General features: G+C 46.1%; 1 protein-coding gene across 2 annotated transcripts in view; it reads left to right on the forward strand.

Annotated features, from left to right (window-relative positions):
- Positions 1-482: 482 nt before the first annotated feature.
- Positions 483-20,822, forward strand: part of jazf1 (JAZF zinc finger 1) — a 230,828-nt gene continuing 210,488 nt past the window's right edge. Inside the window, exon 1 of one of the 2 annotated variants that reach the window (XM_033047468.1) lies at positions 483-759. In XM_033047468.1, coding sequence (XP_032903359.1) covers positions 645-759 — 115 coding nt within the window. In that variant the 5' untranslated portion in view covers positions 483-644. The remainder of the gene's footprint in view (positions 760-20,822) is intronic. The other variant, XM_033047475.1, reaches the window with a different exon arrangement.

The raw sequence follows: 20,822 nt of genomic DNA on the forward strand, positions 1-20,822 counted from the left end.
AATTCTGTTAAATGGTAGCGACTTAAATGGCTCAATGACCTACTTCTTATTCGAGTTGCTGTGTAAAATGGATTAATTAAAATAAGACATTAATGGTCTAATAACATTTGGATGTTGTTTCATTTTTGTTTTGTTAATAAACAGTGTACTACGCCTACGGTAATTGTGTCAGATTTCCAGAAACTGTGGGTAATTTTGTTTTTGGTTTTCGTTACCTTTTACTAATCAATTCCTTCCCTAGAAAGCAGGAGAAAAACTCTGCGAATCTCTTTGCAGGTGGATTGTGTAGAAGCAAAATACTATTTGGCATGGGGCAAGGCGAGGCAAGGTGCCGTTCATAACTGGATATTCTCAATAGGATTTGCCCACTCGGTATGCTTGCACTCTACATAACTCCTTACTTTTCTTGGAATGTATGGTCATTTATAATAATGCTTATGCTTGGAAGGAATAAAGTGGGTGACCCCAGCCTCACCTCCCAAGGAAAGTGCTGTGCACGGCGTGCCAGTGTGGTGGCGAGGGAGGGAGGGAGGGCTGGCTGCCGGCCGTGCGAGCAGTTCAGTGGGTGGGCGAGTCCCTGCGCTCACTCTGTGCCCCTCCCCTCCCCTCCTCTCCCCTCCTGCCGCCCGGACCCATGTAGCACCATGACCGGCATCGCCGCCGCCTCCTTCTTCTCCAATACCTGCCGCTTCGGGGGATGCGGGCAGCACTTCCCGACCCTGTGGGAGCTGATCGAGCACATTGAGGACAACCACATCGGTAGGAAGGGGTGAGAGGGAGGGTGAGAGGGAGGGAGGCGCCTCTCCGCCGCGCTGCGACTCCGGGCCCCGCGGGCAGTCGCGGCTCGTGTGGAGCTGGCGGCCGCCCGGTGGGAGAGAGGGAGGGAGGCAGAGGGGGTGACGGCTGCACTGGACCAGGCACCAGTCACCAGGCACCAGTCACCAGGCGCACACCCTCGCCGGTCCCCGCCGCGGGGCCCCTGTGGCTGGCAGGCCGCCACCACCGCCGCCGCCGCCGCCGCGCACTTACCCGACCCGTTCCCCGCCGCCGCCGCTCGCCCCTCCCCTTGTGAGGCTGGAGGGTGCGGCCACCGGGACAGCGCCCGGCATTCAGGGTGACCGGCCCGGCCCGACCCGGACCGAGGGAGGGAGGGAGGGAGGCAGCCGCAGGCCCCGGACCCGACGGGACGGGTGTCGAGGTTCAGCCGCTGTCATAGCAACGGCTGCAGGGGTGTGGAGGAGGTGGCGGGGAAATGAAGCTGCCCCGGGCACGGGTCGGGCCTGGAGCAGGTGGGGCTTTTACCCCTTTGCCTGCAGGCGCACAAGGGTTTGCACCTGAACTCTCACTGAGAGATTAGCTCTACTCACGGGTTTGGGCGGAATTAATGTCCCAACCCAGCATTGCAATTGAGTATTTGAGGGGAGCTGAAAGTTTGGGTATCATTTAAAATGCATTACATTAGGTCTCCGAAAAAGTTTGGCAATTTGGCTTGTTGAACATTCAAACCAGAAGTTAGACTCAATATTCAAGGTGTGCGTGATCTTTCGTTTTAACGCAGTGACAGCATTTGGAATATGCTTCAAGTGTTAAATAGTTAAAGCATGTACTAAATTCTGAGCATGATGTCTTGCACCTAAATTATGCATGTGCCATGAATGATTGCCTGTGTTGGTCATCACTCTTTAAAATCTTGGTGAGTACTATCTGAAATCAGGGTTTGATCAATTTAAACATGCAAAGAATCTGCAAATGTTTCAGGATTTTTCTACAAAATCTTGGGAACATCACCAAAATGTGTTCAGTGCACGTTCCTGGGACTTCAGTGATCCTGAAAAGAATAGCATACTGCTCCCAGGTTTGTAGGAATTATATGGTCTGCTGCTGGACTGTATTCCACTCCTGTTTTGGACGTTGTAAGATCAAAGCGTACATGTCCTTCTCACCTCTGTATGCCCTTTCTTTCCTTTATGCCAAACATCTATCAATCTCAGCCCTGGATAGGTGCAGGAGTAGGCCATCCAACCCTTCAAGCGAACACCGCCATTCAATGTGATAGAAACCTAGAAACATAGAAAATAGGTACAGGAGTAGGCCATTCGACCCTTCGAGCCTGCACCGCCATTCAATATGATCATGGCTGATCATCCAACTCAGTATCCTGGACCTGCCTTCTCTCCATACCCCCTGATCCCTTTAGCCACAAGGGCCACATTTAACTCCCTCTTAAATATAGCCAATGAACTGGCCTCAACTACTTTCTGTGGCAGAGAATTCCAGAGATTCACCACTCAATGTGTGAAAAATGTTTTTCTCATCTCGGTCCTAAAAGATTTCCCCCTTATCCTTAAACTGTGACCCCTTGTTCTGGACTTCCCCAACATCGGGAACAATCTTCTTGCATCTAGCCTGTCCCACCCCTTAAGATCATGGCTGATCAGCCACAATCAGTCCCCCGTTCCTGCCTTCACCCCACATACAATATACAATACAATACCTTTTATTTATCATTTGAACCTCGCATGAGGTTCAAACGAAATTTGGTTTCTGCAGCCATACAAAAAAAGAACCAAGACACACACCAACACAATTCAATTCACATAAACATCCATCTCAGTGAGTCTCCTCCTCACTGTGATGGAAGGCAAAACTTGTCTCTCCCCTGCTCTCCATCCCCCTCCCGAAGTCGAGGTCAAAGCCCCCGGCGGGCGCTAGCAAGTCCGCGGCCACGCCGGGCGATGTAGGGCCCTGCCCCGGGTCTTGATGTTGGAGCCCCGGCGGGCGCTAGTAAGTCCGCGGCAATTGACAGCCGCGCCGTGCGTTGTAAGGCCCCCCTCCAGGTCACTCTCAACCCCGCAATTCGGGCGGGAGAAGTCGCCGCTGCCGGTGCCCCGCAAAACGGTCTCCCACCGGGGACCTGCGAGCTCCCGGTGTCACCATTCCCTGACCGCTATCTTCAAGAGCCCTATCTAGCTCTCTCTTGAAAGTTTCCAGAGAACTGGCCTCCATCGCCCTCTGAGGCAGAGAATTCCACAGACTCGCAACTCTCTGTGCGAAAAAGTGTTTCCTCATCTCCGTTCTAAATGGCTTACCCCTTATTCTTAAACTGTGGCCCCTGATTCTGGACTCACCCAACATTGGGAACATGTTTCCTGCCTCTAGCATGTCCAAACCCTTAATAATCTTATATGTTTCAATAAGATTCCCTCTCGTCCTTCTAAAGTCTAGAGTATACAAGCCCAGCTGCTCCATTCTCTCAGCATATGACAGTCCCGCCATCCCTGGAATTAACCTTGTGAACCTGCGCTGCACTCCCTCAATAGCAAGAATGTTCTTCCTCAAATCTGGAGACCAAAACTGCACACAATACTCCAGGTGTGGTCTCACTAGGGCCCTGTACAACTGCAGAAGGACCTCCTTGCTCCTATACTCAACTCTTCTTATGAAGGCCAACATGCCATTCGCTTTCTTCAGTGCCTGCTGTACCTGCATGCTTACTTTCATTGACTGATGATCAAGGACCCACAGATCCCGTTGTAACTTCCCCTTTTCCCAACTTGACACCATTTAGATAAACTTCCTTCATGTTTTTGCTACCAAAGTCGATAACCTCACATTTATCCACATTAAACTGCATCTGCCATGCATCTGCTCACTGACCCACCCAATGGTCCAAGTTACCCTGCATTCTCATAGCATCCTCCTCACAGTTCACACTGCCACCCAGCTTTGTGTCATCTGCAAATTTGCTAATGTTACTTGTAATCCCTTCATCTAAATCATTAATATATATTGTAAATAGCTGCGGTCCCAACACCGAGCCTTGCGGTACCCCACTAGTCACTGCCTGCCATTCTGAAAGGAACCCGTTAATCCTTACTCTTTGTTTCCTGTCTGTCAACCAATTTTCTATCCATGTCAGCACTCTACCCCTAACACTATGTGCTTTAATTTTGCCCACTAATCCTATGTGGGACCTTATCAAATGCTTTCTGAAAGTCCAGGTACACTATATCCACTCCATCTCCCTTGTCCATTTTCCTAGTTACATCCTCAAAAAATTCCAGAAAATTAGTCAAGTGTGATTTCCCCTTCGTAAATCCATGCTGACTCGGACCAATCCTGTTACTGCTATCCAAATGTACCACTATTTCATCTTTTATGATTGACTCCAGCATCTTCCCCACCACCGATGTCAGGCTAACTGGTCTATAATTCCCTGTTTTCTCTCTCCTGTCTTTCTTAAAAAGTGGGGTAACATAGCTACCCTCCAATCCACAGGAACTGATCCAGAATCTGTAGAACATTGGAAAATGATCAGCAATGTGTCCATGATTTCTAGAGCCACAATCCTTAAGTACCCTGGAATGCAGACCATCAGGCCCTGAGGATTTATCAGCCTTCAGTCCCATCAGTCTACTCAACACCATTTCCTGCCTTATGTGGATTTCCTTCAGTTCCTCCTTCACCCCAGATCCTCTGGCTAGTAAGATTGTTTGTGTCCTCCTTAGTGAAGATGGATCCAAAGTACCTGTTCAACTCATCTGCAATTTCCTTGTTCCCCATAATAAATTCACCCTTTTCAGTCTTCACCCACCAACAGTCTTCACCCACCAACATAAACAAGCTCAGGTCCACTCATTTTGGCTGCTCCCTTACAGCTCTAATCCCACTAATTTGTTTTTATTCAAAACATAAAAATGCCCCATTTTATAGTTCTTGTTCCACATTATGTCTTCCTAAGCCTCCATTTTTCTCCTTCACAGTTTCTGCCCACCACCAGCCAAACATGAACTCTTGATCCCGAGGTTCCCTCTGCCACGCTGCAAAACATAGAAAATAGGTGCAGGAGTAGGCCATTCGGCCCTTCGAGCCTGCACCGCCATTCAATATGATCATGGATGATCATCCAACTCAGTATCCTGTACCTGCCTTCTCTCCATACCTCCTGATCCCTTTAGCCACAAGGGCCACATCTAACTCCCTCTTAAATATAGCCAACGGACTGGCCTCAACTACCTTCTGTGGCAGAGAATTCCAGAGATTCACCACTCTCTGTGTGAAAAATGGTTTTTCTCATCTCGGTCCTAAAAGATTTCCCCCTTATCCTTAAACTGTGACCCCTTGTTCTGGACTTCCCCAACATCGGGAACAATCTTCCTGCATCTAGCATGTCCAACCCCTTAAGAATTTTGTAAGTTTCTATAAGATCCCCCCTCAATCTTCTAAATTCTAGCAAGTACAAGCCGAGTCTATCCAGTCTTTCTTCATATGAAAGTCCTGACATCCCAGGAATCAGTCTGGTGAACCTTCTCTGTACTCCCTCTACGGCAAGAATGTCTTTCCTCAGATTAGGAGACCAAAACTGTACGCAATACTCCAGGTGTGGTCTCACCAAGACCCTGTACAACTGCAGCAGAACCTCCCTGCTCCTATACTCAAATCCTTTTGCTATGAATGCTAACATACCATTCGCTTTCTTCACTGCCTGCTGCACCTGCATGCCTACTTTCAATGACTGGTGTACCATGACACCCAGGCCTCACTCCCATCGTCCCAGTTTCCACCTTATTGTTCTGAATCCCATATTCATTAATTTATTTTGTGGCTAGTCTATCTCCAAATACTACTGAACAAGATGTTGCTGAAGCCAGGCTGCTCTTAGCGTGCTAGTCGCTGAAATGAATCTGCAATCATTCATAACAATTGTTCCACTCTTTAAAATCTTTATTTGAACTCTTTATCTTGTATACTGTGGATGGCTTGATTGTAATCATGTATAGTCCTTTAGATGACTGGATAACGGCATTGGGGGTTCAGTATTGATGTGGATAGAGAACTGGCTGGCAAACAGGAAGCAAAGAGTAGGAGTAACGGGTCCTTTTCACAATGGCAGGCAGTGACTAGTGGGGTACCGCAAGGCTCAGTGCTGGGACCCCTGCTATTTACAATATATATTAATGATCTGGATGAGGGAATTGAAGGCAATATCTCCAAGTTTGCGGATGACACTAAGCTGGGGGGCAGTGTTAGCTGTGAGGAGGATGCTAGGAGACTGCAAGATGACTTGGATAGGCTGGGTGAGTGGGCAAATGTTTGGCAGATGCAGTATAATGTGGATAAATGTGAGGTTAACCATTTTGGTGGTAAAAACAGGAAAGCAGACTATTATCTAAATGGTGGCCGACTAGGAAAAGGGGAGATGCAGCGAGACCTGGGTGTCATGGTACACCAGTCATTGAAAGTGGGCATGCAGGTGCAGCAGGCAGTGAAGAAAGCGAATGGTATGTTAGCTTTCATAGCAAAAGGATTTGAGTATAGGAGCAGGGAGGTTCTACTGCAGTTGTACAGGGTCTTGGTGAGACCACACCTGGAGTATTGCGTACAGTTTTGGTCTCCAAATCTGAGGAAGGACATTATTGCCATAGAGGGAGTGCAGAGAAGGTTCATCAGACTGATTCCTGGGATGTCAGGACTGTCTTATGAAGAAAGACTGGATAGACTTGGTTTATACTCTCTAGAATTTAGGAGATTGAGAGGGGATCTTATAGAAACTTACAAAATTCTTAAGGGGTTGGACAGGCTAGATGCAGGAAGATTGCTCCCGATGTTGGGGAAGTCCAGGACAAGGGGTCACAGCTTAAGGATAAGGGGGAAATCCTTTAAAACCGAGATGAGAAGAACTTTTTTCACACAGAGAGTGGTGAATCTCTGGAATTCTCTGCCACAGAAGGTAGTTGAGGCCAGTCCGTTGGCTATATTTGAAACATGAAACATAAAGCTTTTCACTATACCTCAATACATATGACAATAATAAACTAAACTAAACTCTCACTAAGGATGTTTTTTGACTTCATCTTGTCCAAAACACCAACCATCCCAGAATGCCTCGAGCCTTGTGGGGTGCTTGCCTCATTCCACTCTACATTCTTGACTTCTGGACTGCTGTAGATCATGAGTTTCCATGCCTATTTCCTCCCTTGCATATAGGCCTCTGGGGCACCCTGCTTGAACCATGTCATTACCTGGGTCTGTTGATCTCTGTGCTGGTCTGTTTCATCTCCTCCCCGACTATGCTCTGGCATCTGCTTTGCCTACCCTCTTCCTGCAGGCTGCACTACCCCACCTTACACACTCTTCTGCAGCTCCACTTACTCTTGCTGAATCCTTCCCCCTGTGCTGCCATGTTGATCGCTACACCCCCCCAATAGCTCTCCAATGGTTTGGAGAAACAGTACCCAGAAGATTCGTCAGTCTGAGTTTCATCGTCTCGGTTGAAACTAATGAAATTAAATTCTGCAGATGATAGGTTTGATACACCTGTTTTCACCATGCATGAAGGCATATCTCTGAACATAATGGCAGCTTAAAACGTGGGCAATCGGTACTGATGTAAACCTGATTGCAGATCAGTAATTTTAATTTACAAGGACTTTGAATATTGATATAGATGTGTTGAAATAAAACTCCTAGTTATACTTGGGGAAAGTATAGCATGCCAGTGTGATGGCGAGGGTGTGACTGGTACTAGTACAGCAGATGACCTCTGCACTGCAAATCAATGGCTGAATCATCAGAAATCCAAACTTCATGAAGCAAGTAACACAAGAAATATTAATTAATGTTAATCAATTTTCAATTTTATAGTCTCATATCATTTCATATGAAGTTTTAGCAGTAAATAAATAGTGGTTGAATCAGATTTTAAAATTTGTATCACTATGAATTTACAGAAATACCATTGATTAGTGTGTGTGACGCCACATGCCAATGGGTCTGCACTTGGTGTAGTATCTATTAAAACTCTGTGTGTGTGTGTGTGTGTGTGTGTGATTTTGCATGTGAAGCATATCTCCTCGAAAACCAGACGCCGAAATGGGGAAAGTTTTTATATATTTCAGTAGAGAAATCCACTCCTCTGTACATTTGGTACATTATTTTCCTGACATTTTTTAATTAAAATTGTTGACCAATCTGACCTTTTTAAAAAAAAATCTGACCGCTGCCACACAACCGCTGGTATTACAGTAACAGTAAAAATTTTACATCTTCTGGTAGAAATTTTCCTTATGATTTCAAAAATTCACTCCTCTATAAATTTGGTCAATTATTTCCTGAGATATTTACTAACATTTATCACCAAACTGACATTTTAAAAAAACATAACGGTTGCCCAGCTGCTGAGCTTACAATGCCTTTCCTCGTTATCGTCGCATGGGGCATGCGATGAGAAGATGGCCCTGGCGGCCATTACTCCCTCTGGGAAACCTGCAATTCCTCCGCTGATTGCAGGGACACGGGGAATCGTGGCGCGAGAGCTGCCGAGGCTCTCCACGTCGCCCGAGGTCCAGAGAGCTGCTGAGGCTCGCTGCCCTTTCGCAGTCGGCCACGTCCGAGCCGCACGCTCACCGAGTTCAAGTCCGCCCTCTCCCTCTCTCTCCCCACCCTCCTCCCCACTCCCCCCTCTCCCCCTCCCTCCTCTCCCCCCTCCTCTAACCCCCTTCACCCCCTCTCCCCCTCCTCCCCCTTCCTTCTCCCCCTCTCTTCCCCCTCTCTCCTCTCTCTCCCCCCTACCCCTCTCCCCCTCCTTCCCCACTCTCCCCCGTCTTTCCCCCCTCTATCCTCCCCCCTCTCCTCTCCCCCTAATCTCCCCCCCTCACCCCTTCCCTCCTCCCATCCACACCCTCCCCTCCACCTCCTCTCCCTCCTCCCTTCCCCCACCTCTCCCCCTCCATTCCCCCCACCTCTCCCCTCCCTTCTCCCCACCTCTCCCCCTCAATTCCCCCATTCCCCTCCCCCACATTTCCCCTCCCTCTCCCCCCCTATCTCTCTCCCCCCCTATCTCTCCCCCCCTCTATCTCTCCCCCTCTCTCTCTCTCTCTCCCCCCCCCTCTCTCCCCACCCCTCTCTCTCTCTCCCCACCCCTCTCTCTCTCTCCCCCCTCTCTCTCTCTCTCTCTCTCTCCCCCCTCTCTCTCCTCCACGCTCATCCCCCTCCCTCCCCCTTCATCCCCCTCCCTCCTCCTCTCTCTCTGTCTCTGCCCCTTCTCCCTTTGCCCTCACTCTCTACCCCCCCTCCCCCTCTCTAGATGCGCCTGCGGGTTGAGGGCTATGCGTCAGTGGATAGGGCGGTTATGGGGTAAAAGGAGCAAATGAATAATATTAATATATCAAGGGGGGTAGTTAGCGTGTGTGCGGGGGGGTAGTTAGTGTGTGTGAGACGCCACATGCCGCCCCCCCCCCCCCCCCCCCCCCCCCCCGCAACCGCGCGTTGGGGGGGGACAGACCCAACGGGTCTGCACTTGGTCTAGTATATTATAAAACTGCAACATTGGAGCGGGTATATGGATTTTTGGAATGTCTGGCCAAGTTGTACTTCAGTTCATAGAGTACTGAGATTGTCCAAGGGAAGTCTGCACTATTTTATAGCATTGAGTACAAACATCATCTTGGCCTTTGAATTTGTTACTGTATGGAATATAACAGTAAATATTAGCAAATTTAGAAAATTTAAAATGTCTGGGACATTAACCCTTATTCTGAAATATGTTGACATATTGACCTATCTTTGATAATTCATTGACATAAATCAGTACAAATGATTACTATGGAACAGTGACAGAAAGGCTAAATGATGAGTGAAAAGGTTATGAAAGGTTTATCGATGCCCTAAGTAGTGTTTCTTTGAAACTAATGTATCATAAAGCAAAATCTGTGTGGAACAGATAATTATTTATAAAGAAAGCTGTAATATTTCTTTGTGATGTGAAATGAAATCCTTTTACAACGATCAGTGAAATGTTACAAAAAGCATTACGGTTATCTCAGCTGCAGGAATTTATTCAATGCTGACCTTCATACAGTTAGCAAATGTAAACAAAAACTGACTATTCCTACTTCCTGACATCTGTCTGTTAGAGAATATTAAAAAAAACCTGCATGAATTTCCTGTCAATTAAATATTACTTCCTGTTTTAACATTTGTCATTTATTTTACTTTATTCATTATAATTTTTCATCTGCATATTGATGGCAACAACCCCTGTAAATATGTCGCACAGTAATTGTAATGTCACACCACTTAAATTACTCAATTTTTGCATCTCAATTCTGAAGCATATGAATAAGCGAGTTCGATATTCCGACTGCGCATGCTCAGGTCATAGGCCATTCGCGATAAACAGTTGAGCTGCTGCGTGTATACAGACCTGCGTTTCATCCGTAGTCAGGATCGAACCCGGGTCTCCGGCGCTGCAAGCGCTGTTGAATTGCTATTGGAGTTAGATAATGTAGAACAAGTGCAAACGGGTGATCTCACTACCGTCCCTGTCCCCTCCCGAGTGTCCCATCCCTGTCCGGAGGCGGCCGGAGATGTCCGGGGTGATGGGACACCGGCCCAGAGCAGTGGCTTACAGCCAGCGCTAACTCCAGCTCAAATCTGCTCCAACTCCCGAAGAACCCGGTCCCCAACGGGCTGGGGACCGTCAGCTGCACCTCTCGCCTTATCCAGTGGCTGTCAGTTAACCCTCTCGGTGCCGGCGAAAGCCGAGCACCAGTCATCAACGGGGATACCACGGCTCTCACTGAACTTTTTTTCACTGTTGCCAGCCGGGCAACCTAGGCAGCTTTTTAACATAAATTTTCAGTTATTATCGATTGAAGCATATTGAAATATAAAACATCTTACTTGGATGACCTGAAATTAAAGAATATAATTAGTTAGTTACCTAATTGTAGCTAATTACAAAATTGACCGTATTGATGGAAATAGTAATAAACACCCAGACTGCCTTGAAAATTCAAAAATGTGATATTCTCAAGATCAGAACTTTAATATTATTGTATTATATGCTGTAAGTCCGTGACAGAGGTGAATAAATTACAATTTCTAGCAATAGACCAAGTCTTTATGGAGAAGATCAGTTGCTAGCTGGTACATTGGCATATCATAATCAGTAGCATCATCATACTCCTCAGATTGTAACCAATAAGCAACCCTGTACACCTTGTTTTTCCACAACTTTTCAATTTTGGCATTAACTACAAGTTTTTGCTCTTCAAACCACGCATGACATGCCTTTCTGCCCACTACTTTCCCATTAAGAATGTCCTGTAGATTACATTTTTTTTTAAATAGCCTAAGTATCCAAATAACAAACTAATCCCATTCACAAGAATTCACAATATAACATGATTTTTAAATCTCACTGTCATGAATTTATATGCCAGATGGAAGGAATTTAATGTTTAATTCCCATAAATTAATCTAGAAACATCCACTGAATATAATCAAAATTATTATTTTTTGCACAATACATGTGGCTAAAACTGTTGTGTATATTTAGTATAAAAATATTGTCTATGGATAGACAATAACGCAAATACAGACGATTTAGATGCTCATGACATGATTGTCCAAAAAAAAGAGCATTTAAATCATCTTGCGAGTGGGTGTTTCTGGAACGCGATCGATTTGAACGTTGCGGTGAATTTGAACCCCATATCGGCAGCAAAGACACTGCCGGTTCGTATGGGGTCTAAATAACATTTTCACAACGTAAAATTAGATTAAAGCCATCCCATGAAGCAAGATTATATGTAAAATACATGACCTACCCTTTGTTTTGTCCTGTCATTATGATCCGTCACGTTGTAGGCGTTCGGTCACTTATTATTTTAATCCAATTATTAAATTTTCCAGCCATTTAAAATTAAAAAAAAAAAAAAAAAAAATGGGAACGGAAGTCTGATCGATTTTTCTTCATCAGCTAGCAGCCTAAGGAAATCCCTCTCTGACAAGCAATACAAAACTGCATTTTAATCCCGTCCCCCCCCCCATCAAAGGCCACAAAGTCGCGCACACGGCCAGTGGAAGAACTGCAGCGCCGTTGAAGGTAGGTTTTGTAACATTGCTACCATGTGCATCAACAAAACAACAATACCACACATAAAGCTGTTTGGCTGCCTTCAAGAACTTCTTATGTCCTGAAATATGCCATGGAATTTCTAATATTAAGAATTAAGGGCCAGAAGTAGCAGACTTGTTGAGCTTGGTCTAATATTCATCAAGATCTTAGCTGACTAATTCAGCTTCTTTTTCCTACACAGTCCCCATTTACCATGATTCCCTTAATATCCAGAAATCTATTAATCCCTTTACTGAATTAATTTGATGATTGAACTTCCAAACATTCACAACCCTGTAAGTGAAAAAAATTATCTTCACCATGGTCTGAAATGGCCCACCCTTATTCTAAGCTGTGACACTTGGTTTTAGACTCCTCAGCCAGGGAAATAATTTGTTCTTCAAAGCTCCAGAGAATTCGACCCTACTCACTATCTCGTATGACAAATCTGCCATCCTCGGAACTAGTCTGATGAATCACCCACCTGGTTCTAGCTGCTTAAAGTAAACTCTCATATCCCTTACCCACACATCCACTGTTCCCATCTGACCAGCATCTCTCTATTGACTGGTTTCACTCATCATCTTCCTTGTCAGATTCCATAGTCTGTTGTTTCCACAAATCTTTCAGCTCTTGTTGCTGTCCCCATCCCCTCACTTGGCTCCATCTACCTACCACCCCTCTCCTCAACTACATCTATTTATTGCTTGCCAATTCATGCTCACCTTTCCATCTCACATATTTATTCTGGCTATCTTCCCCTTTCACTAGCTCGGCATGGTCTTGACCTGAAATGTTGACTAACCTTTTGCCTCCACAGATGCTGCCTGATCTGCTGACTTCCTCCAGCAATTTTTTTTTGTTGTTGCTCAATTTACAGCATCTACAGATTTTTGTGTTTCCTGTAACACTGTGTACTTTTGGTCCATCAAAATTAGATCCAAAATTAGCTTTGTCATAAGCCTAGATAGTGATAGAAAAATATTGTTTTGACTGGAAGTCTGTGACCAATGGTGTTCCGCAAAGATCATTGCAAGGATCTGTCGTTTGTAATATGTATTAATGACTTGTGTGAACATGTAGCTGTTCTGACTTGGAAGTTTGCAGCTGACATCAAAATTGGTGGATTTGTGAATAGAGAGAGAGATTGTGAAAGGGTGCAGTAATATATCACTCATTTGGAAACTTGAGTAGAGAAATGGTAAAGCAGGTGGTAAAGGAAGCATATAGTATGTATGCCTTCATTACTCATGGCATAGGGTATAAAAGTAGGGAAGTCGTGTTGCAGTGATATACAGTGTTTGGGACAAAGACCCATCATTTATTTATTTGCCTCTGTGCTCCACAATTTGAGACTTGTACAGGTGCACAACCTTTTATCCGGAGTTCCGGAAACCGAAAAGCTCCGAAAACCGGACATTTTTTCCAGGATGTCGTCTGCACACCAAAGCTCGCGTTTGGCGCCAAACTTAACCCGAAACGACCCACGGTCAACCCAGATCTGTACTACTGTAGCGGCTGCCTCCTCCCCGGAGACCGGGGAGACACTTAAACATCTGTAAATCATTGCTTAAATGTTAGTCAGTTAGTTTGGAGGGCTTTTATGTGAAGGAAGGGGGGGGGGGGTGAAGGGGGAATCTTTAATTCTTAGTCCCCTACCTGGTCGGAGAGGCGGGGAGCGGGCAATGCCTTACCGGGTTGCCGTGCAGTAAGCTCCGGAGCGCTGTGGCCGCCGACTCCCAACATCGCGGAGCTGGGGCTGCGGGCGTCCGGCCGCGGGCGGTGCCGGTTGTAGCTCCGACCCCGGCAAATCTACCCCTGGCTGCGCGGCGTTGTGTGTCGGCGGCCACAGCGCTCCGGAGCTTTCCGCACGGCGACCCGGTAAGGCATTGCCTGCTCCCCGCTGTTATCCCAGCGCTGCGACGCCGCCGACTCCCAACATCGCGGAGCTGGGGCTGTGGGCGTCCGGCCGCGGGCGGCGCTGGATTTGGAGCGCCGCGCAGCCAGGGGTAGAGTTGCCGGGGTCGGAGCTCCAACCGGCGCCGCCCGCGGCCGCACGCCCGCAGCCCCCAGCTCCGCGATGTTGGGAGTCGGCGGCCACAACGCTCCGGAGCTTACTACACGGCGACCCGGTAAGGCATTGCCCGCTCCCCGCCTCTCCGACCAGCTAGGGGACTAAGAATTAAAGTTTCCCCCTTCACCCCCCCCCACCACATAAAATCCCTCCAAACTAACTGACTAACATTTAAGCAATGATTTACAATGATTCCCCGGTCTCCGGGGAGGAGGCAGCCGCTCCAGACTTTTCAAGCCGCCCGCGCTACCTACCTAATCTACGCTAAAAATCTTCCATTCGGAAATCCGAAAAATTCCGAAATCCGAGAAGTGTCTGGTCCCAAGGCTTTCGGATAAAAGGTTGTGCACCTGCAATTGAAAAAATCACATGTGCACAATCAAAGTGCACATTGTCAGATTGTATTAAAGAATATTTTTATACATTTTGGTTTCACCCTGTAGAAACTACATCTGTGTTTATACATAGTCCCCCATTTCAGGGCACTATAATGTTTGGGGAACATGGGTTCACAGGTGTTTGTAATTGCTCAGGTATGTTTGATTGCCTCCTAAATGCAGGTATCAGAGAGCTCTCAGCACCTAGTCTTTCCTCCAGCCTTTCAATCACCTTCGGAAACCTTTATTGCTGTTTATCAACACGAGGACCAAAGTTGTGCCAATGAAAGTCAAAGAAGCCATTATGAGACTGAGAAACAAGAATAAAACTGTTAAGAGACATCAGCCAAACCTTAGGCTTACCAAAATCAACTGTTTGGAACATCATTAAGAAGAAAGAGCACTGGTTAGCTTACTAATTGCAAAGGGACTAGCAGGCCAAGGAAGACCTCCACAGCTGATGACAGAAGAATTCTCTCTATAATAAAGAAAAAAAAACAAACACCTGTCCAACAGATCAGAAACACTCTTCAGGAGTAAGAGGAATAAGACAGATCAGAAACACTCTTCAGGACTGACTTGTGATGCTTCGCAACACGGACTAGGCGCAGCATGTCTTCAAAATGATGGTAACGGCAATAAGCCTGTTGCCTATGCCTTGCGCACTATGACTGACTCAGAACAACGCTATGCCCAAATTGAGAGAGAGCTGTTGGCGGTGGTTTTCACCTGCAAGAAATTTAACGACTTTACCTATGGACACACGATCACAATCGAAACTGACCACCAACCTCTGATCCGCATTTTTAACAAACCGATCCACGCCTCTCCAGCGCGCCTACAGCGGATGTTGCTGAAACTTCAAAAATATGACATTGTTCTGATCTACAAACGTGGTAAGGATAAACGAGGTCCGCCCTCACAGAATGATGACTTTATCGTAATGACTGTCTTTTGTTCCCTCGACCTGTATGGAGGATTTGGTTGCCCACATTGCTGCTGACAGTACTCTACGGTCGCTTGCCTCCGTCATTAAGCGCGGCTGGCCAGACAAACACTACAACGTTCCGCTGCATGTCCGGCCTTTCTTTGTCATCCGTGAGGAGCTAGTGCTGCAGGATGGCATTATTTTAAAAGGACACAAGGCTGTAGTTCCTGCTTCGCTGCACAGCAAGTATTTTAACGCTGTCCATGCAGGGCACCCAGGCGCTGAAGCTACTGTCCTACGGGCAAGAAGCATGTTTTACTGGCCTGGCATGGCCGAATACATCACCGAGAATGTGGCGTCCTGTGCAGTGTGCAACAGCTTGGCATCTCATCAACAAAAGCAACCACTTCTTTCACATCCGGTTCCTGCACTCCCATGGTCTACAGTGGAAACTGAGATATTTGAGTGGCATGGCAAGCAGTACCTGGTACTCGTCGATTCGTACTTTTGACATTGATTTTCTTAGCAGTCCCACTTCTCGCGGGGTGGTTTCGAAGCTATCTCGCTATTTTTCAATCCATGGATCTCCGGGCATACTGTTATCTGACAATTTACCAGCCAACACTTCAAGGAATTTGCTGCACGCTGGAATTTTCGCCACAGTACCAGCAGCCCTGAATATCCACAGTCGAATGGATTAGCTGAGCGGGCTGTCAAGAGTGCCAAACAGCTCATGGAACGTTCGTACAGAGCTAATTCCGACGTGTTTCTGGATCTACTCAACTTACGCAACATCTCTCGTGACCTCATTTTGGGTTCACCTGCTCAACGTTTATTGTCAAGGCAAACCAGAGCCACAGTGCCTGTGGCGGATCAGGCATTGATCCCACAGGTGGTTCCACTATCGGAAGTCCAGTCCAGGTTACAACAAAAGCGTGACATTCAAAAACAATGGTATGACAAAACAAGTAGGCCACTGCCACCGTTAACCAGGGAGCAGGTGGTTTGTTTGCAAACTGACAAAGGCCATGACCGTATTGGTGTAATTTCTGGAACTGCCTCTGAGCCACGCTCATATCTGGTCAGTGCTGATGGCAGCACCTACAGGCGTAACAGACAACATATCCTGCCTGTGAACGAGCCAGTTCCATTATCCAGACCGTACAAGTGTACTTCCATCTTGTGTCCAGTGGCATTAATCTGCCTATACCAGCACAACATCCCACTTCTGACACCATGTTGAGTATTGAGTAATGAGGAAGGGTTAGTTAGCAGTCTTGTTGTGCGTGGCCCCTTGGGCAAGAGTGACCATAATATGGTTGAGTTCTTCATTAGGATGGAAAGTGACATAATTAATTCAGAAACAAGGGTTCTGAACTTAAAGAAAGGTAACTTTGAGGGTATGAGACGTGAATTGGTCAAGATAGACTGGCAATTGATTCTTAAAGGGTTGATGGTAGATATACAATGGGAGGCATTTAAAGACTGCATGGATGAACTACACCAATTGTTCATCCCAGTTTGGCAAAAGAATAAATCAGGGAAGTTAGTGCATCCGTGGATAACAAGGGAAATCAGGGATAGTATCAAAACAAAAGACGAAGCATATAAATTAGCCAGAAAAAGCAGCCTACCAGAGGACTGGGAGAAATTCAGAGTCCAGCAGAGGAGGACAAAGGGCTTAATTAGGAAAGGGAAAATAGATTATGAAAGAAAACTGGCAGGGAACATAAAAACTGACTGCAAACGTTTTTATAGATATGTGAAGAGAAAGAGATTAGTTAAAACAAATGTAGGTCCCTTGCAGTCAGAAACGGGTGAATTGATCATGGAGAACAAGGACATGGCAGACCAATTAAATAACTACTTTAGTTCTGTCTTCACTAAGGAAGACATAAATAATCTGCCGGAAATAGCAGGGGACCGGGGGTCAAATGAGATAGAGGAACTGAGTGAAATCCAGGTTAGTCGGGAAGTGGTGTTAGGTAAATTGAATGGATTAAAGGCCGTTAAATCCCCAGGGCCAGATAGGCTGCATCCCAGAGTACTTAAGGAAGTAGCCCCAGAAATAGTGGATGCATTACTGATAATTTAAAAAAACTCTTTAGATTCTGGAGTAGTTCCTGAGGATTGGAGGGTAGCTAATGTAACTCCACTTTTTAAAAAGGGAGGGAGAGAGAAAAGGGGAATTGCAGACCAGTTAGTCTAACATCGGTAGTGGGGAAACTGCAAGAGCCAGTTATTAAAGATGGGATAGCAGCACATTTGGAAAGTGGTGAAATCATTGGACAAAGAGCATGGATTTATGAAAGGTAAATCATGTCTGACGAATCTTATAGAATTTTTCGAGGATGTAACTAGTAGTGGATAAGGGAGAACCAGTGGATGTGTTATATCTGGACTTTCAGAAGGCTTTCGACAAGGTCCCACATAAGAGATTAGTATACAAACTTAAAGCACACGGTATTGGGGGTTCAGTATTGATGTGGATAGAGAACTGGCTGGCAGACAGGAAGCAAAGAGTAGGAGTAAACGGGTTCTTTTCAGAATGTCAGGCAGTGACTAGTGGGGTACCGCAAGGCTCAGTGCTGGGACCCCAGCAATTTACAATATATATTAATGATTTGGACGAGGGAATTGAATGCAACATCTCCAAGTTTGCGGATGACACGAAGATGGGGGGCAGTGTTGGCTGTGAGGAGGATGCTAGGAGGCTGCAAGATAGGCTGGGTGAGTGGGCAATTGCATGGCAGATGCAGTATAATGTGGATAAATGTGAGGTTATCCACTTTGGTGGCAAAAACAGGAAAGTAGACTTATCTGAATGGTGGCCGATTAGGAAAAGGGGAGATGCAACGAGACCTGGGTGTCATGGTACACCAGTCATTGAAAGTAGGCATGCAGGTGCAGCAGGCAGTGAAGAAAGCGAATGGTATGTTAGCATTCGTAGGAAAAGGATTTGAGTATAGGAGCAGGGAGGTTCTACTGCAGTTGTACAGGGTCTTGGTGAGATCACACCTGGTGTGTTGCATACAGTTTTGGTCTCCTAATCTGAGGAAAGACATTCTTGCCATAGAGGGAGTACAGAGAAGGTTCACCAGACTGATTCCTGCGATGAGATGAAGATTAACATATCAGAGTGATGGCAAGAGCAAAGTATAGAGGAGAGAAGGAATTGTCCAAGATCCAAAGCATACCACTTCATCTGTGAAACACGGTGGTGGGGGTGTTATGGCCTGGGCATGTATGGCTACTGAAGGTACTGGCTCACTTATCTTCATTGATGATACAACTGCTATTGGTATTAGCATAATGAATTCTGAAGTGTATAGACACATCCTAGATGCTTAAGTTCAAACAAATGCCTCAAAATCCATTGGCTGGCGGCTCATTGTACAGCAAGACATTGATCCCAAATGTACTGCAAAAGCAACAAATGAGTTTTTTAAATCTACAAAATGGTAAATTCTTCAGTGGCCAAGTCAATCACCCTATCTGAACCCAATGAGCATCTTCTATTCTATCATAACTATAAAAGTGTGTGCGTGCGCGTGCGTGTGTGCGCGCGCGCTCGCGCGGGCTAATGGGAAAATATTTATATATTCCCGTTGAGTAATCCCGTCAAATCAAAAGTCGCCTTATCTCAGAATTTCATGCATTGTTTCTCCACTTATTTATGAAAGTGTTTACAGATCTCTAATAACTTAGAAAATAAACGAGATGGTCTCGTTCAGGACGTCACAATGGATCTTTCTGCCTGCCTCTGCTCGCGCTGTGAGTGGCGTCACCCCTGTTCAGTCTTCTGTACTTCTTGGCTTCTTAACTTTAACTTATTTTATTATGTCACTTTGCCTTTTTAAACTGCTGCTCGGGTCGTGCTGCGCGCTCCGCTGGGCTCCTTGGACAAGGTTGCCGACCCCTGGTATAGATGTATACAAATCATGTGCAAGCAGATGGGATTAATTTTGATTAGCATCATGGTCATCACAGATATGATGGGCCAAGGATCCTGCTCCTGTGTTGTACTTTAGTGTTTTTATCCTTATTGATACACATGCACACTATGTCATCCATGACAGCCATTGTCATCCATTTTCCTATCATCCATTCTTTGTCATTATCTCTTTTATGCAGGTTAATCAACATGTAAGCTACTGCCTTGCCATCTCCTCCATGGTCTGCTCCAATGTGCAAAGGCGCATTATATCCAGATTAGGTGATTTGTTTTCATTTGGTTCTGCGAGATTGGCAATCATTTTCTCTCACAATCCACTCGTGTTCTTTTGCAGCTCAGTTACAAGTTTAATTACATTGAGTAGAATGCAAGGCCAGCATGTTAGATTGCTGAGATCCACAACAATTCATTACCAAACTCTTATCTCCCACCCAACACCTACCTCTTCTTGGTCCTCCAAAATATTCCAAATGGAATTTAAACTAAAGTCTTAAAGGACCTGTCCCACTTACGCAATTTTTTCGGCGACTTGCCGGCACCCATCGTAGTTGCAGCAGGTTGCCGAAAAATTGCAACATGTTGAAAATCCAACGGCGACAGAAAAAGGTACGACTCTTTGGGTGACTACTCACCACCAAAAATGCGTCACCCCGCAACATGTCGTGTTTCTATAAACCAAACTGTGAGACGCAGCTAATGGAGCTTTCAACCAGAACTGCAATGCAATACAAGAAAGGGATATTGCTCTGAAAAATCTGAGGCCATGCGAATGCCCATGGCAAGTCAAAGGTATGGCGATATAGCCGACACCTTGTGTTGCGATGGGCTTTCGCAAGGGCCCCAGCTTGGCCTGCCTTTTTGTCGGTTACTTGCCAGTCTTTGTTCCATTCCTCGACTCTTTCGCCGCAACATGGATGATTGCATCGGGGCTGCCTCATGCACCCGTGCAGAACTCATCGATTTCATGAACTTTACCACTTTGTAAATTATATATACTTTGTGTATAAAATCATGAGATGAATAGTTCGGGTAGATGCTCAGAGTCTCTTGACCAGAGTAGGTGAATCGAGGACCAGAGGGCATAGGTTTAAGGTGAAGGGGAAAAGATTTAATAGGAATCTGAGGGGTAACCTTTTCACACCCAGGGTGGTGGGTGTATGGACCAAGCTGCCAGAGGAAGTAGTTGAGGCAGGGACTATCCCAACATTTAAGAAACAGGTAGACAGGTACATGGATAGGACAGGATTGGAGGGATATGGACCAAACGCGGGCAGGTGGGACTAATGTAGCTGGGACCTGTTGGCCAGTGTGGTCAAGTTGGGCTGAAGGGCCTGTTTCCTGAGTGTATCACTCTATGACACCAAACTTCCACCCTACCCTCAAATTCTCTTGGACTATCTCTGACGCCTCTCTCCGTTTTCACGTTCTCTCTGTGTATCTCCCTCACAAGAGAGACTATCAACTGATGTCTACTATAGGCCCACCGACACCCACGGTTATCTGGACTACACCTCTTCCACCCTGCCTCTTGCAAGGATGTCATCCCCTTCTCTCAATTTCTCCTTCTCTGTTGCATCGGCTCCCAA

Source organism: Amblyraja radiata, chromosome 2 (genome assembly GCF_010909765.2).
Source record: "Amblyraja radiata isolate CabotCenter1 chromosome 2, sAmbRad1.1.pri, whole genome shotgun sequence".
In the NCBI taxonomy this organism is placed as follows: domain Eukaryota; kingdom Metazoa; phylum Chordata; class Chondrichthyes; order Rajiformes; family Rajidae; genus Amblyraja; species Amblyraja radiata.